General features: G+C 43.3%; 1 protein-coding gene across 1 annotated transcript in view; it reads left to right on the forward strand.

Moving 5' to 3' along the window:
* Positions 1 to 15,557, forward strand: part of HPN (hepsin) — a 133,040-nt gene that overhangs the window by 21,511 nt on the left and 95,972 nt on the right. Inside the window, exons 3-4 of the mRNA XM_029576764.1 lie at positions 736 to 834; positions 9,945 to 10,046. Of these exons, the coding sequence (XP_029432624.1) occupies positions 736 to 834; positions 9,945 to 10,046 (201 nt within the window). The remainder of the gene's footprint in view (positions 1 to 735; positions 835 to 9,944; positions 10,047 to 15,557) is intronic.

Below are 15,557 nucleotides of genomic sequence, written 5' to 3' on the forward strand. Positions count from 1 at the left end.
TTTTTTCTCACAATTTTTTTCATTTTATCAAAGTTTCCCTTTTGAAAGTTTTTAGTGCTAGATCTGTGGATTTACTTATTGTCCCTCATCTAATCAATTCAAATTTGATCATGTTATGATCACTATTGGCGGCCCCAAAGATAAAAAAAAAAAAAATCTGCTTGCGGGTTCGGAAGACGGACGCTCAATTTTGCCGGGGTCCGTTTTTCGAACCCGTGACTGTCAGCGGGTTCAACAACCGACACCAGTAAAATTGAGCGTCAGCTGTCAAACCCGCTGACAGCCGCTGCTCCTGTCAAAAAGGAGGCGCTAGGGACGCGCTAGTGTCCCTAGCGCCTCCTTTTTACCGCGGGCCCTCGTTTGCATATCTTGGCTTCCTGAATCGCGCGCCCAGGCGAGTGGTCTGGGCGCGCGTTGGGAGCGGGCGCTGGCCGGCTCTCCCATGAAGTTTTCTGTATCGGCCCGACAATCTTTCTATTCTTCCCATCCCTGAGATCTTCTCCTTATGGTAATACTTGAAATCCTGTAGAAAGAAAATAAATTATACAAGCAAGGCTGGAAAAATATTTTCATAATATAAAAGATGGAAACATTTGCCACTGTGCTTCTGAATTCTCTGGTTCCTGGGGCTGTGCCTTGCATCTTATAGTTCCTATTGGTTGACCTTCTTGGGGAGAGTAACAATTTTGCTTGCAGCGGTGAGAGACTAAACGTTTCTTCTCTGTTTGTCACTAGGTTTGCAGTGTTGTACTGATTTCTCTGGTGGGTTCTACTCTTTTTCCCAAGGCTGGTGGATCATTAACGTTACCTCTCGTGAAATGGTGGAGAAGGACGGTGAGTAGTACTGGGTGCTCGCTGTGCAATCCCCCCCCACACAAACACACACACCGCCTTAGATTTCTGTGCTGACGAGCCATGAATTAAACATTAACTAGCGGAGCAGAGCCTGGTTTTGGTTGGGCATAGGTGTTTGCATAATTGTTGAGTAGGGCTTCCAATATTGTGACTGAAAAATAAGGGACGATTTCCCCATAGGGAATACAAATACAGGACATTTGCTGGAAAACCTAGCTGTGCACTCTGCTCCTAGCAGAGGGTTTTGTTGCAGACTGTGCCCTTGTCACGTTGTACTTAAGGGCAATGAGTTAAATCTTCAAGAGCCATATTCAGATGTCACCCTGTAGTCTTAGCACTGAACTGTGTACTGTTTCTGTTGTACACTGGTACATTGTGAATTTTCAGCAAGGTGTAGATCCAAGGTAGGGTTATCGACAAGCACCATGGACAAACTTCTAGTGCCTGCTTTTCTTCCAATACATCTGGGGGACCTGCTCTGCTTCCTTGTAAAAATTGCCACTGCTGGTCCATAGATGTCCTTCATGTAATCGATGAGCAGTGGCATATTTATAAACTGATAGGAATCTACGTTTGGCGTCATTTGTTCTTTCTTCTTGCTTATCGCTACTGAGGTTATTTTTTGCTGTTATAAATCAGACTGAGTACAGGTGGTAACAAAATCCCTTGCCCTACAGCAGGAAATTTACATCACTTTCAACAATGGACGTGCTGTATTCATGTTTTACATGGGTCAATCTGATGCCTGCATGGGGCTCTGATGAAGATCTGCGCTTCAGCTGTCTGTGCTGTATTCATTTTTTACATGGGTCAATCTGATGCCTGCATGGGGCTCTGATGAAGATCTGCGCTTCAGCTGTCTGTGCTGTATTCATGTTTTACATGGGTCAATCTGATGCCTGCATGGGGCTCTGATGAAGATCTGCGCTTCAGCTGTCTGTGCTGTATTCATGTTTTACATGGGTCAATCTGATGCCTGCATGGGGCTCTGATGAAGATCTGCGCTTCAGCTGTCTGTGCTGTATTCCTGCTTTACATTTATCAGTGTGAAGCCTGTATGGGGCTCTGATGAAGATCTGCGCTTCAGCTGTCTGTGCTGTTTTCCTGCTTTACATTTATCAGTGTGAAGCCTGCATGGGGCTCTGATGAAGATCTGCACTTCAGCTGTCTGTGCTGTTTTCCTGCTTTACATTTATCAGTGTGAAGCCTGCATGGGGCGCTGATGAAGATCTGCGCTTCAGCTGTCTGTGCTGTATTCCTGCTTTACATTTATCAGTATGAAGATCCGCGCTTCAGCTGTTTGTGCTGTATTCCTGCTTTACATTTATCAATGTGATGCCTGCATGGGATGCTGATGAAGATCTGTGTTTCAGCTGTCTGTGCTGTATTCCTGCTTTACATTTATCAATGTGATGCCTGCATGGGATGCTGATGAAGATCTGTGTTTCAGCTGTCTGTGCTGTATTCATGCTTTGTGAATTAGCATGAAGCCTGCATACAGCTCTGATGAGAATTAGCAAATCAGGAACCCCAGCAGGTGTTTGGTTTACTTCTATCCCTGGCAGTGGGAGTGGCTAATCAGGAAGCAATTTCAAATACTTCACAAACCGTAATATCACATTAAAAATGGAATTAAAACCTGAATGAAATTGCCAATGGATATGGCAGATTGAGCGTGCTTGGAGACTTCTGTGTGTTTATCAGAGCATTGGCACTGCCAGTGGGGCAGGAGCTGGTTCTTGTTGCTTTTGTGGTGTGGACAGTAAGATCTTTGTTCTGTTGCTTTCACTGAACTCAGACCTGCTCTGCTGTGCTATTCTGTCCTCATTAAAATTCAGGTTCTGCGCTTGCAAGTGCAGGGTAATTTAATACCCCAAAGAATTCTGCAAGTTAATTACCAGTTTCGCTGCAATCTAATTGAAGAGGGCAGATAGTCCTCCTGCCCCCATTCCAGTCTCTACCCAGTTACCCTTCCTGCTGCAGCTGCACAGACTGGTCTCATCTACTCAGAACGCCCTGGCCGCTCACCCTTCCCCTCCCACACAACCCTAAACTGCTCTGCCCAGAGAGAGACTGTGTCTGACTGTAAACGCTGCTCACTGCTGTGTAACCCCCTTTTCTAGTGCTTGCTATTAAGGTGGGGACACAGCAGTAGGGTGCAGTCCGTGCAAAGTACCACTAAACAGTGCAGATTCTCGGGGGGAGAGGAGGACCCAAGGCATAGTGCAATTGTTTTCTGTACATATATGCTCAAACTCAGTATCCATACTGGCAAGGGCTAGCAAATAGGCTGCACACACGCAGGGTGTTCCAGAAATAAGTTACTCTTCAACTTGTTCAAGGGTAATTAATTGGCAGCAGGTACAATGTTCTTCTTCTTTTTACATCCATAAGCACCTGAATAAATGAAATCCACATTGATCTGTCTGTAGCCCCTTAGTCTCTACCTAGGGTCCCTTTTGTTTTTCAGTGCCCCTCACATCCAGTCTGAAGTGCCTGTGGCATCATGCTGAACTTCCTGCAGCTCCTAAGCCTTTTTATAGCTCCTGCTGCTTGCACTTCCTGTGAAATGCACCGGCATCATGCTTCATCCAAGGACTGGCTGAACTTCCTGCAGCTCCTAAGCCTTTTTATAGCTCCTGCTGCTTGCACTTCCTGTGAAATGCACCGGCATCATGCTTCATCCAAGGACTGGCTGAACATCCTGCAGCTCCTAAGCCCTTTTCTAGCTCCTGCTGCTTGCACTTCCTGTGAAATGCACCGGCATCATGCTTCATCCAAGGACTGGCTGAACATCCTGCAGCTCCTAAGCCCTTTTCTAGCTCCTGCTGCTTGCACTTCCTGTGAAATGCACCGGCATCAAGCTTCATCCAAGGACTGGCTGAACTTCCTGCAGCTCCTAAGCCCTTTTATAGCTCCTGCTGCTTGCACTTCCTGTGACATGCACCGGCATCATGCTTCATCCAAGGACTGGCTGAACATCCTGCAGCTCCTAAGCCCTTTTATAGCTTCTGCTGCTTGCACTTCCTGTGACATGCACCGGCATCATGCTTCATCCAAGGACTGGCTTGAACGTCCTGCAGCTCCTAAGCCCTTTTATAGCTCCTGCTGCTTGCACTTCCTGTGACATGCACCGGCATCATGCTTCATCCAAGGACTGGCTGAACGTCCTGCAGCTCCTAAGCCCTTTTATAGCTTCTGCTGCTTGCACTTCCTGTGACATGCACCGGCATCATGCTTCATCCAAGGACTGGCTGAACGTCCTGCAGCTCCTAAGCCCTTTTTTAGCTCCTGCTGCTTGCACTTCCTGTGATATGCACCGATGACCTCATCATACCTGGGAACTCTCCGGATTTGGCCCAGAAATGAAGGGGAAAGAGACTTCCCAGAATTAAAGGATCCAAACTGAATATGTGACTTTGCCTTTGGTGTGGATATCATGTCACATTTAAATGATCTTAATTTGAAACTACAGGGCAAGAATGTTTTTGTGCACAAATTGAATTCTAGTGTTAAAGCTTTCAAAGTGAAATGACTCCGCTCATGTCACATCACTCCAAGGCTGAGAAGTATCCTCGGAGCGATCAGCCACATATGGCAAAATTAGTGATTTGCACATGGAATTTTCCCATTGCTTCTTGGACTTTAGGAAGTTTGAAAGCACCATGGAGCAGGTGCTTTCAACGCACAATTAAACTCTGGAATTTGTTGCCAGAGGATGTGGTTAGTGCAGTTAGTATAGCTGGGTTTAAAAAAGGATTGGAAAAGTTCTTGGAGGAGAAGTCCATTACGTGCTATTTTCACTTAGAGAATAGCCACTGTCATTAGCAATGGTAACATGGAATAGACTTAATTTTTGGTTCCTTGCCAGGTTCTTATCGCCTGGATTGGCCACTGTTGGAAACAGGATGCTGGGCTTGATGGACCCTTGGTCTGACCCAGTATGGCATTTTCTTATGTTCTTAGGTATCATAATGACTATGAAAAAGCCCCCAAAGAATTGCAGCTGGAGCTCATCGATCTCCAGTGACTCCACCTTGAAAGAAAAGTGCAGGTCAGAAATGCTGGATAAATTCTATGCAAGCTTGAATGAAGATAAGTTCTCGCGTATCTGTAAGGAGGCCCAGAAATTCTTAGTTTTGTTTGGCTCTACCTATGTGTATGAACAAACATTTTTACTGATGAAATTCTACAAATCCCAATTGACAGACCGGCATCTCAGCTCAATGTTGGCGTATTTCGACAACAAACCTAACACCGGACTTTGATGCCATAGTGAAGAAGGGTGACCAACTTCATTGTTCATATTCAGCAAAGATGACATATGTCAGTAGTGTAACAAACTAAACTAAAGTGTAGCTATGTTTCTTGCATTGTTCACATTTAAGCAAAGCACTAAATATGACATCTTTCAATAGTGTAAAAGGAAAAGGATTTTTATAATCCATGGTTTTTCCCAGCCAAAAACTAGACTTGAAAATCACAATGTTGCCACTTTGAATCTTAGTCCTACATTAACTTCTGTGTATGTATTCTCCACCTTGAGAGAATTATTGTACCTATGTATCTTTCCAACAGTAAATAAAGATGGCAATTTGTAAAATTGAATGAACTCCAAGGGAACCCTGGCCACAGCCTTGCACCCTGCCCCACCTCTGCCTGCCCCCACCATGCCTCCAGCCTCCACGATGGACAGAAACTTGTAATGTGGCTCCTGCACAAAAAGTTTGTCCACCTTTTGTTATAAAAGCAGGGAGCTCCTGGATTCTCTACAAGGAGAACTGTTCTGGAACCCATGGGAAGGGGCAATTATTGGACCTGGTGCTTACCAACAGGGACAGTATTTTTTATGTTATAGTGGATGATCATTTGGGAACTAGTGACCACCGGATGGTGTGGTTCAATATTAGGATGCTGTTATGGTTTTGAGGTGTTTGAGTGGATTCTTGGGTACTGTGGGAGATGTCCACGCCCACGGGAGGAGCCCCGTGGGGAGCCACAGTACTGGGCTAGACTCGAGCCGCACAAACACAGAGTTATGTCTTTTATTGTACAGCTGATGGATACCACCAGAGGTGGCAGGAGTGAGGTGATGCAGAGGTAGCAGTCAAGGAACCCTCGGCAGAGGGAACCCGTCTTACCGAGATTGTATAAGGAAATCCAGGAGTAGGTTCCCAGCGTGGTAGAGCTGTAGATGAGACAGTCTGAGAAGTTAGATTACTCACTACGTTGGTGGCTGTATGGGTGAAGATTCCAGCAGGCAGAAGTAGTTTAATACAGGCACTGTACCAGGGAGAGCAGGCCCTCGAGGAGTGAGTACCTGATCCCTGATAGGCACCTGAAGAGAGCAAAGGGCCCCCGAGGAGCGGGTACCCAAGGTTAGTGAAATACCCTGAAGGGCAGAGAGACCTTCCAGCGGCAGCAAAGAAGCAGCAGAGTAGCTCAGACCGAAGGCTTTCCATCCATTACGATTCTTGCTAACTCGATGAGCTAGCAAACAAAGGCAGGCTAAATACCCAGATGGTGTGACGTCACTCGAGGGGGACGCCCCCGAGGTTCCCGCCATGACGTGGATAAAGACGTGAGTGGCATGCGCGCGCGCACCTTAGGAGGCCCTTAGGAGAAACATGGCGTGAGGCTTTGCTATAGCAGTTCCGGGGACGCCGGAGAGAGTGGCATGCAGACGTGGCGGTAGCCATCTTCCCAAGGTTAATGGTGAGAGTAGAGAAAAAGGTGAGGCACAAAGGTCGAAGCCGTCTGAGACCGGATGCAACAGATGCAAGAGATGAAGGTGCATTCTTAGGTGAGGGACTTACATTTCAGGAAAACATTCTCAAAATGGGAGAGTACCTCAAAGAGTCGTTAGCTGGATGAGAAAATCTAGGGGAAGTAGAAGGGCAGTGGGCAAAACTAAAAGGAGCTATAAGGGCAACTAATCTTTGTTAGGAAGAGGAAAAAGACTGTTATGGTTTTCTAAACTAGCTGAAAAGGTAGCATTCATAAACCACATGAGTTTGTAGAAAGAGGAAGACAGGTGACAATGTCTGGAAAAACCTAGAAGCTGGGAAAGTAGTCAGGAAGAAAAAATAGCAAATACGGAAAAATGAGAAGACTTTTGTTTTAGCTATTTTAGTGATAAAGTACAAAAGTGGCATTGTGAGACTCAAAATTGAAAGAGGAATATGTAGAGGTTGATGAAGGAAAAACTAAAATTGATTAACAAATATTTCTGTTCAGTGTTAATTGTGGAAAGACCAGGAGAAGGACCACAAAAAATAAAGACAAACAAGATTGGAAGTGAGGTAAACCTCAATCAATTTTCAGAACAGTGTGTTCCCAAGAAGCTAATTAAAGTAGATGGGGCCAGATGGAATATCTCCGAGGGTACTAAGAGAACTTAAGAGATGTCCTGTTAGCTCTGCTGACTGATCTTATCTGGAGTAGTTCCAGAGGACTGGAAAAGGGTGGATGTGGTTCCTGTTCATAAAAGTTGAAGGAGGAGGCTGGGAACGACAGGCCCGTTAGTCTGACCTCTGTGGTGAGCAAACTAATGGAATCGCTGCTAAAACAGAAGAGAGTGCAACTTTTGGAATCTAATGGCTTGCAAGATCCGAAGCAGCAGGGTTTTACCAGAGGTAAATATTGTCAAAAGAATCTGATCAATTTGTTTGGGTGATTACAGTTTGGATTAAGGGAGAGCAGTAGACATAGTGTACTTGGATTTCAGCAGGGCCTTTGACACGGTTCCACACAGAAGACTTATAAATATGTGTGCTGTTGGTAGGATCATAAAATGACTGGCAGGTGAGAAACGGTAGTGGTAAATGGAATTCCTCTGAGGAGAGAGTTGTTACCAGTGGTGTGCCTCAGGGATTGGATCAATTTGATTCAACATTTTGTGAGTGACGTAAGGGTTTTCAGGGAAAAGTTTATCTTTTTGCCGATTATATCAAAATCTGTAACTGGGTGGACAACTAGGAAGAAGTGGAAAACAGGAGGGATCTAGTAAAGCTCAAGGAATGGTCTAAGGTTTGTCAGCTAAGATTTAATGCTAAAAAATGCAGAGTCAAGCATTTAAGATGCAAAAACCCAAAGGAACAGTATTGGAGGTAAAGTTCTTCTAAGCACAAAGGAAGAGCGGGATCCGGATAATTGTATCTGATGATCTTAAGGCGGCCTAACAGGTGGCTAAAGTGATTGTTAGAGCTAGAAAGATGCTTGATTGCATAGGGAGAGGAATGGTCGTCGGAAAAAGGGAGGTGATATTGCCTCTGTATAGGTCCCTCGTAAGACCTCATTTGGAATATTGGGCCAGATTTTCGAATCTATGCCCAATTTTATAACATGCGCATGCAGCCGCGCGCATGTTATAAAATCCAGGGTCGGCGCGCGCAAGGGGGTGCACACTTGTGCACCTTGCGAGCGCCGAGCCCTAGGGGAGCCCCTATGGCTTTCCCCGTTTCCTCTGAAATTGGAGCGGCCTCGGAGGGAACTTTCCTTCCCCCCCCCCCTACCTAACCCGCACCCCAGCCCTACCTAAATCCCCCCCACACCGTTATTTCTTTATTTACACCTGCCGGCCGAGTGTTGGCACGCTGGAGGCCTCGGTCCCACCCCTGTCCCGCCCACTCCCCGCCCATTTTTCAAGCCCCGGGACATACGCGCGTCCCGGGGCTTGTGTACAATTTTAGAGACTGCACCTTTAAAAGGATATAAACAGGATGGGGTCAGTCCAGAGAGTGGCTACTAAAATGGTCCATGGTCTTCATTCTAAAGCATATGGGGACAGACTTAAAGAGGAAAGGCGAGATACAGGGAACTGTGATAGAGGCATTCAAATATCTCAAAGGTTTCCATGCACAGAGGTGAGCCTCTTTTTAATAGAAAGGAGGCTCTAGAATGAGGGGTCATTAAATGAAGTAGACTCAGCAGTAATCTTAGGAAATATTTCTCTACAAAGAAGGTGGCGGATGTGTGAAATGGCCTCCCAGTGGAGGTGGTGAAGACAAGGGCAGTATCTGAATACAAGAACGCATGGGATAAGTGCAAGGGATCTCTAAGGAAGTGATGAGAATTATAATGCTAAATTAATTGGACAGATGGGCAGACTGCATGGGCTATGGTTTGTTTTTTTTCTGCCATTAAGTTTCTAAAAGATAGCTGGGATGAAAATTAGAAAAGCTAATTAATGCTGGAGGTAAATATCTATGTGCCGTTTATGCTCACTTTTGCAGACAATTTGGCAAACAATTATGATTAAAATGTTTAATGCAAATACTGCGAAGTATTCTTATTTGGATGAGAGCCACACAAGTGCAGTGTCTGATGACTTTGCCCCAGTTTTCAGGGTGAGAGACTGCACACATTTTCACCTGCTAAATTGTGCAGCTCTTTTTTTTTTTATGGGAAACTTGTGTACACGCAGGTGAATTTTCAAAGGAGTTATGCATGGAAATGTAACACACACTATCGTAGCGATTTTCAAAAGTCATTTATCCACCTTATGTGCAGGTAAAACCTATTTACAGTTCAATGGCATATGTGGTAACAATTCTCAAAAGCCAAACTTTGGAAAATTCAAAAGTGTATTTGTGTAAATGCAAACCCCTCCCTAACCCCACCCCAGGAATGTCTCTGGAATGAGCTTTGAAAATTACCCTCCCTAAGATTTTGGTCACACATTTTGTGGGTTCTAGAATTCCTTTAAATATATAATTGTGCACCTGATAGAGTGGCTGTATCAGTGTCACTTGATGTCATCCAATAGGAAAAATTGGACATCAAAGAAAACTATTAACTGTTAAATGTGTGCAGGCAGAACAAATAATCGTTTGAATGCTAGCAAAACCCATTGTGTTTTCTTATCAGGAATATATAATTTTGATATATGACGTATGTCGCCTATTTAAAACTATATTCCTACAATATCAGGAAGGTTATATCTTTTCCAGTTTACTTTTTGTTCTTTCATATCAGGAAGACACAGGACAGAATCTCGATCAGATTACAACCTAATTCTTGCTTGTTCCTGTTTCAGCTCTTGTATAGCTGGCAGGGTTCTGCATTCATTTTTTCTGCCTTGCTTTCAGGTGTCGGGAAGACATGCTTGTGGTCCATGCCTAGGATCCTGTGCCTGTTCCTGGGCCTCTGTGTACTGCTGGGTGGCATTGGCGTCACGATGTGGGTTCTAGGTAAGATCTCGCCTCCCATTCCTGGGCCAGTGCTGGGTTCTAGGTAAGATCTCGCCTCCCATTCCTGTGCCAGTTATCTTCTCCTCTGGACAGTTGCCCCAGGATAGTGCAGGCTATAGCTTGTCCTTTCATCCAGCAGGTGCAGACAAAACAGAAATCCAAATTATAGAGGTGCATTTCCAAAAATAATTCACTGCAATCCCACTGCTTTACTTTTACTTTCTTGTTTGGTCTCTGTAGGTTGGAGGAGGATTCTGGTCAGCCCAGTTCTGCTGGAGACTGTTTTTTTATTCTTTCTAAAACAAAACAAACCAAACTATAAAATGTGCCATGTTGGGTAAGATCAAGGGCTTATTGAGCCCAGCATCCTGTCTCCAATTGTGGCCAGTTTGGATCACTAGGAAGTACCCGGCAGATCATTTCTTGTTGCCCACTCTCAGGGAAAAGTGGTGGCTTTTGGCAAGTTTATCTGGCTAATAATCATTGCAAATGGAGTAATTTTTCCATTGGCGTCCCACAGGACTCAGCAAACTTTACATCTTTGTTTAACATGTACATGTAACCCCTGTGTGAACTATTTGCCTCATATGAGATTTTCTACAAATTGTATGGCCTATTAATAGTAATTTGACCCAGTTCTCTTTCTTATTTGCCTACAAGCCATCAACAACTGACTGAAGCAGAAGAAACTGCTTCTAAATGTCTCTAAGACTGATGTTGTTTAGATGGGTTGTCCGCCCCTGGCCATGTTTCTTCCCTGTTTATCTCTAGATGTTGTGCCCCTGAGTTATTATTCTGACACAGCTTATGACCTTGGAGTTTTATTCAATACTGGATTTATCTTGAAACCTAAGTTAAATGCAGTCTTGAAGATTGTCCTCAAGATTTTCTTTTGGTAGTTATTGACTACTGTAATACTTTGTATTTGGGTCTTGCTGTATATAAGAAACTTTTAAATAAAATATAGTATGAGGGGCTCCTGGCTTCTCACATTCAAGCGCTACAGATATTTTGTTTTTTTTAGAAAACACAGCTGCTTGATTGATAATCCCTTGGGCCTTTATTTATTTATTGTTTTTGTTATACCGAGTTTCATGATAGGCATCACATCAACCCGGTTTACAAATAACAAGGAGTGTAAAGCATAACGTAACGTAAAAAACAATATTTTCAATAAGAACCTTGAACTTTAAATACAGTGAATCAGAAAAAGGGAGAGGGAAAGTTACAAAAAACATGGAAAATAAACTTGGGATGGAAGGGGAGAAATTGAACAGCACAATATTTACATTTCAGCCTATTGATACATTAGATATATTGATCCTTTAGGAATCACGTATCCCCTATTTTGTGTTCAACAATAAAATAGCCTGTGTTGTAGCAATAAATTGTTTATACTGCTTACACTCTCCATATCAAACATGCCAATGTGCTCTCAAAATGACATGTCTCCAAGTGGCCCGTCATTTGACCAACAGCTTGATTAACCAACAGTGACTCATGGATGAAAATCTGTAGAGTGTCCAATCAGATCTCTATGTTGTAATTCATTCTTGCTCGGGCAAAGAACAGTTTTATTGAGTAAAATGCTGGTTTGCGGATAAAAGTTTTTCTTTGCTTATACCGTCATATCATGATTACACAACATCATTCCTTGATACATCTTATTTTTTGGCACGATATACAACCCTGTTGAGCGTTTTGGATGCTTTAATGTCAGCACAGTTTCTCATTGGCACTGAAGATAATAGTTCAGATTCAACTATGGTACAAATTCTCATAATAAAGTATTCCATTCAGTGTTACTGATTCAATTATTAGAAATGTAGATAGGGTGGCTGGTGGATGTGAGGACCGCCTGGTAACTTGTCTGCCTGGTGCGAAGGTGGCGGACCTCACACGTCACCTAGATAGGATTATAGACAGTGCTGGGGAGGGAGCCGGCTGTTGTGGTACATGTGGGCACCAACAACATAGGAAAATGTGGGAAGGAGGTTCTGGAACCTAAATTTAGGATTTTAGGTAGGAAGCTGAAATCCAGAACCTCCAGGGTGGCATTCTCTGAAATGCTCCCTGTTCCACGTGCAGGTCCCCAGAGGCAGGCAGAGCTCCGGAATCTCAATGTGTGGATGAGACGATGGTGCAGGGAAGAGGGATTCAGTTTTGTAACAAACTGGGGAAACATTTGGAGAAGGGGGAGACTTTTCCGAAAGGATGGGCTCCACCTAAACCAGAGTGGAACCAAGCTGCTGGCACTAACTTTCAAAAAGGAGATAGAGCAGCTTTTAAACTAGAACAAAGGGGAAAGCCGACAGTCACTCAGCAGTGCATGGTTCGGAGAAATGTATCCTTGAAGGATACTATTGAAACAGGAGAGTTAGGGCATCCCAACAGAGAGGTTCCAATAAAAGCAAATGTAGTCCATGTGCCTATATGTAAAAAATCACCAAAGCTAATGATTTACAAATTAGCCCTATCAACTGAAAAGCAGGTTGTTAATACAAACAAAAAAAACCCACTTTGAAATGTCTGTATGACAGAAGTCTAAGAAGTAAGATGGGAGAGTTAGAGTGTATAGCAGTAAATGATGAGATTCACATAATTGGCATCACAGAGACTTGGTGGAAGGAGGATAACCAATGGGACCATGCTATATCAGGGTACAAATGATATTGCAAGGATAGGGAGGATAAAACATAAGCATTGTCAAGTTAAGTATAAAACATTGATAAGACAGGTGAAGAAAGAATTTGAAATGAAGTTGGCCATAGAGGCAAAACCTTATAATAAAAACTTTTTAAAATATATCCAAAGCAAGAAAACTGTGAGGGAGTCGGTTGGACCATTAGATGACCGAGGGGTTAAAGGGGCTCTTAGGGAAGATAAGGTCATTGCAGAAAGACTAAATTAATTCTTTGCTTCTGTGTTTACTAATGAGGATGTTGGGGAGATACCAGTTCCGGAGATGGTTTTCAGGGGTGATGAGTCAGACGAACTGAACCAAATCCCTGTGAACCTGGAAGATGTAGTAGGCCAGATTGATAAACTAAAGAGTAGCAAATCACCTGGACCGAATGGTATGCATCCTAGGGTACTGAAGGAACTCAAAAATGGAATTTCTGATCTATTAGTTAAAATTTGTAACCTATCATTAAAACCATCCATTGTACCTGAAGACTGGAGGGTGGCCAATGTAACCCCAATATTTAAAAAAGGCTCCAGGGGCGATCTGGGTAACTATAGACCAGTGAGCCTAACTTCAGTGTCGGGAAAAATAGTGGAAACTATTCTCAAGATCAAAATCGTAGAGCATATAGAAAGACATGGTTTAATGGAACACAGTCAACATGGATTTACCCAAGGGAAACTGAACCTATCAGTATTCATCAGGGTGTCCCCAGGGCTCCTCCCTCTCCTCCACCCTCTTTAACATTTACATGATTCCTCTAACCACTCTTCTCACCAATCTTGGGATCAAACACTTCATCTACGCAGATGACGTGCAAATTCTCTTCCCCTTTTCTGACTCCATCAATACCACCCTCCAAAACTGGGAATCCTGCCTTTCTTCCATCAACCTTCTCCTCACAGACATGCACTTCGCTCTCAACCCCAAAAAAACTGAACTGCTCATCATTTCTAACAAACATCCTTCTCCTCCTATCCCACTCACTCACTCCTCCACTTCTTTCCCTTCACACACCCGTAACCTGGGTGTTCTCATTGATAACCAACTAACTTTTAAACCCTTTATTAACTCTATCATAAAAGACTGCTATTTCAAGCTACAAACGATTAAAAAACTCAAACCTTTACTTCACCTCTCTGATTTTCGTACAGTTCTTCAATTATTTTTTCTAAAATAGACTACTGTAACGCCCTCCTCCTTGGTCTCCCTTCAACATATACTAAACCCTTACAACTCTTACAAAACGCCGCTGCACGTACTCTCTCATGCTCCAAAAAAAGAGACCACATCACACCAACACTCATTGAACTTCACTGGCTTCCAATACAATCACAAATACTGTACAAAGCACTTTCCCTCATCCATAAAAGCTTACAAATGAAAACCTCCACTGGATCAACCCTCCTCTCCTTCCTCGCTCGACAACAAGACCCACTTGCCCTGCCCTACAAGGAACTCTCTGCACACCCTCAATCAAACACATCAAACTTATCTCTACTATGAACAGGGCCCTGTTCTATGGAATTCCCTACCTCTTGATTTACGCACAGAGACCTCTACTCCTAAATTCAAAAAAAATTAAAAACATGGTTGTTCCTTCAGGCCTATCCTGCACTCTCTTCCCTTTCCACGAAAAATACTTAACTGCTGGCTATTCAATTATATGTATTCTCGCAAATGCCTCTCCCTCCCTCCAACTTTATGCTTCCTCACCCTCCCTTTTTCCTTTCAGTCACCCCAGGAGCCACATATGCTCGACTACCTTTCCCACCCTATTGTGCTTGTTATTACCCCTTGTGTTTCTCCTAGATCCTCGCCACATAATATCTGATGTAACCAGCATCTTACAATTTCCACTCCTAAACCTTACGTAACCAGCATTTCAGCTCAGTCGTTCTATGTCAGCTCATTGCAAATGACCACTAGCCCTGAATTGGAATATCCATCACTCTATGTACATTGTAATATAGTCTCTTGTATTTTGTAACATAGTTATCTTACTTTTCCTTTTATCTGCCTAAGATACCCAGTTTATCTGCCTAAGATACCCAGTTGTCACAGTCCCCCCTTCTCAACTTCTCGATGTTTTATATTGTTTCTTTCTCTTATGCAATTAATTGTTCTATGTAAGGGCCATGCCCAAAAGTTCTGCGTTGTCTGTAAACCGATACGATGTGCAAACGGCTATCGGTATAGAAGAAACTCTAAATAAATAAATAAAATAAATAAGGGAAGTCTTGCCTAACAAATCTGCTTCATTTTTTGAAGGGGTAAATAAACATGTGGATAAAGGTGAACCCGGTAGATGTAGTGTATTTGGATTTTCAGAAGGCGTTTGACAAAGCCCCTCATGAGAGGCTTCTACGAAAAATAAAAAGTCATGGCATAGGATGCGATGTCCTTTTGTGGATTACAAACTGGCTAAAAGACAGGAAACAGAGAGTAGGATTAAGTGGTCAATTTTCTCAGTGGAAAGGGTAAACAGTGGAGTGCCTCAGGGATCTGTACTTGGACTGGTGCTTTTCAATATATATATAAATGATCTGGAAAGGAATACGACGAGTGAGGTTATCAAATTTGCGGATGATACAAAATTATTCAGAGTAGTTAAATCACAAGTGGACTGTGATACATTACAGGAGGACCTTGCAAGACTGGAAGATTGGGCATCCAAATGGCAGATGAAATTTAATGTGGACAAGTGCAAGGTGTTGCATATAGGGAAAAATAACCCATGCTGTAGTTACACGATGTTAGGTTCCATATTAGGAGCTACCACCCAGGAAAAAGATCTAGGCATCATAGTGGATAAAATCATCGGC

This window comes from Rhinatrema bivittatum, chromosome 14, assembly GCF_901001135.1.
Source record: "Rhinatrema bivittatum chromosome 14, aRhiBiv1.1, whole genome shotgun sequence".
Classification (NCBI taxonomy): domain Eukaryota; kingdom Metazoa; phylum Chordata; class Amphibia; order Gymnophiona; family Rhinatrematidae; genus Rhinatrema; species Rhinatrema bivittatum.